Source organism: Anoplopoma fimbria, chromosome 21 (genome assembly GCF_027596085.1).
Source record: "Anoplopoma fimbria isolate UVic2021 breed Golden Eagle Sablefish chromosome 21, Afim_UVic_2022, whole genome shotgun sequence".
In the NCBI taxonomy this organism is placed as follows: domain Eukaryota; kingdom Metazoa; phylum Chordata; class Actinopteri; order Perciformes; family Anoplopomatidae; genus Anoplopoma; species Anoplopoma fimbria.
Window position 1 is genome coordinate 534,626 of NC_072469.1, and position 2,377 is coordinate 537,002.

Genomic DNA, 2,377 nt, shown 5'->3' on the forward strand with positions numbered 1-2,377 from the left:
ACGACAGAGCCAGGTGAGCCACAGGAGGCCCAGTCCAAAGAGGTGGAGTCTTTCCCTGAAGCCGCCGCCCACTCCACACCTAAACAGGTAAACAAAAAACACCAGAAATAAACCATCAATACACAGATTATTGATCATGTATGTGAAATGTGACATCACTTCCTGCTTCCTCAGGGAGGGGAGGGCGGGCCTTCCCCGAGCCAAGCTCAGAGCTCATTGGCCGAGGACTCGACGAGTCACCTGTCGTCCAGCAGTCGCATCGCTCGCTCCCCGGCCAGAAACGCCCTGAGCTTTAGGACCATGCAGACGAGGGTGTCTCTGCTGGACGGCTCGCTGTTCACCTGCACGGTGGAGGTGAGACAGGGGGAGACAGGGGGAGGGGGAGGGGACACAGGGGGAGAGGGGAGGGGACAGGGGGAGACAGGTGGAGGGAGACAGGGGGGGAGACAGGGGGAGGGAGAGGGGGAGACAGGGGGAGGGGAGACAGGTGGAGGGGACACAGGGGAGACAGGGGGAGGGGAGACAGGGGGAGACAGGGGGAGGTGAGACAGGGGGAGACAGGGGGAGGGGAGACAGGGGGAGACAGGTGGAGGGGAGACAGGGGGAGGGGAGACAGGTGGAGGGGACACAGGTGGGGGGAGACAGGGGGAGGGGAGACAGGGGGAGACAGGGGGAGACAGGTGGAGGGGAGACAGGTGGAGGTGAGACAGGGGGAGAGGGGGAGGGGAGACAGGGGGCAGGGGGAGACAGGGGGGGGGAGACAGGTGGAGGGAGACAGGGGAGGGGAGACAGGGGGAGACAGGGGGGGGAGACAGGTGGGGAGGTGGAGGGGAGACAGGGGAGGGGAGACAGGGGAGACAGGGGGGAGACAGGGGGAGACAGGGGAGACAGGGGAGACAGGGGGAGGGGAGACAGGGGGAGACAGGGGGAGGGGAGACAGGGGAGGGGACAGGTGGAGGGGAGAGGTGGGGGAGACAGGGGGAGGGGAGACAGGGGAGACAGGGGGAGGGGGAGGGAGACAGGGGGAGGGGAGACAGGAGGGGGGGACAGGGGGAGGGGACAGGGGGAGAGGGGGGGGGGAGACAGGGGAGGGGGAGACAGGTGGAGGGGAGAGACAGGTGGAGGGGAGACAGGGGGAGGGGAGACAGGGGGAGACAGGGGATGGAGACAGGGGGAGGGGAGAGGGGAGACAGGTGGAGGTGAGACAGGGGGGAGAGGGGAGACAGGTGGAGGGGACACAGGTGGGGGGAGGAGGGGGGGGAGGGGAGACAGGTGGAGGTGAGACAGGGGGAGACAGGGGGAGACAGGGGGAGACAGGTGGAGGGAGACAGGGGGAGACAGGTGGAGGGGAGACAGGTGGAGGTGAGAGGGGGAGACAGGTGGGGGAGACAGGTGGGGGAGACAGGGGGAGACAGGTGGAGGGAGACAGGGGGAGACAGGTGGAGGGGAGACAGGTGGAGGGGGAGGTGGGGGAGACAGGGGGAGACAGGGGGAGGGGAGACACCATGGAAACGTGTTGCTATGGTGACGTGATAACAGTCATAACTCCTCCTCTTCCTGTAGAAACGAGCTCGAGGAGTTCAGCTGTTTGATAAAGTCTGTGAACACGTCAACCTGCTGGAGAGAGACTACTTCTCTCTGTGCTTCAGAGACATGGACAACAACAAGGTACCCGTCTGTCTGCCCTCTGTCTGTCTGTCTGTCTCTGTCTGTCTGTCTGTCTGTCTGTCTGTCTGTCTCTCTGTCTGTCTGTCTGTCTGTCTGTCTGTCTCTCTCTGTCTGTCTGTCTGTCTGTCTGTCTGTCTGTCTGTCTGTCTGTCTGTCTCTCTCTGTCTGTCTCACTCTCTGTCCTCTCTCTTATAGAACTGGTTGGATCCATCAAAGGAGATGAAGAAGCAGGTCAGAGGTCAGTAGCCCCGCCCCTTTCTCTGTGGGCGGGGCATTAAAATGTGATCATTGGTTTCCAGGTTAACAGGTAATCTAATCAGTAACTTTAATTGTAATATTGAATTGAATTAAAGGGGTTAGTGTTTCCCTCCTCGCTGTCTCTCAGGCGTTCCCTGGAACTTCTCCTTTAACGTGAAGTTCTACCCTCCTGACCCCGCCCAGCTCTCTGAGGACATCACCAGGTAGATTCACTCAGCTGTCAATCACAGATGAATACAAACATGTCTTACCTGTTTGGACGCCTGAGAGAGTTGACGCCCTCCGTTCTGTCTGCAGGTACTTCCTGTGTCTCCAGCTCAGACAGGATATCGTCTCCGGTCGTCTCCCGTGTTCCTTTGCGACTCACACCGTCCTCAGCTCCTACAGCGTCCAATCAGAGCTCGGAGACTATGACCCGGGTACTGTGATTAATATAATATAATATAATATA

At 60.2% G+C, this 2,377-nt stretch overlaps 1 protein-coding gene across 1 annotated transcript in view; it reads left to right on the plus strand.

The window, feature by feature from the left end:
- The window catches only part of LOC129110421 (protein 4.1-like), an 18,766-nt gene continuing 16,389 nt past the window's right edge, over window positions 1-2,377 (plus strand). The window contains 6 exon segments of the mRNA XM_054622499.1: window positions 1-87; window positions 175-354; window positions 1,564-1,668; window positions 1,864-1,906; window positions 2,054-2,129; window positions 2,224-2,345. Of these exon segments, the coding sequence (XP_054478474.1) occupies window positions 301-354; window positions 1,564-1,668; window positions 1,864-1,906; window positions 2,054-2,129; window positions 2,224-2,345 (400 nt within the window). The 5' untranslated portion in view covers window positions 1-87; window positions 175-300.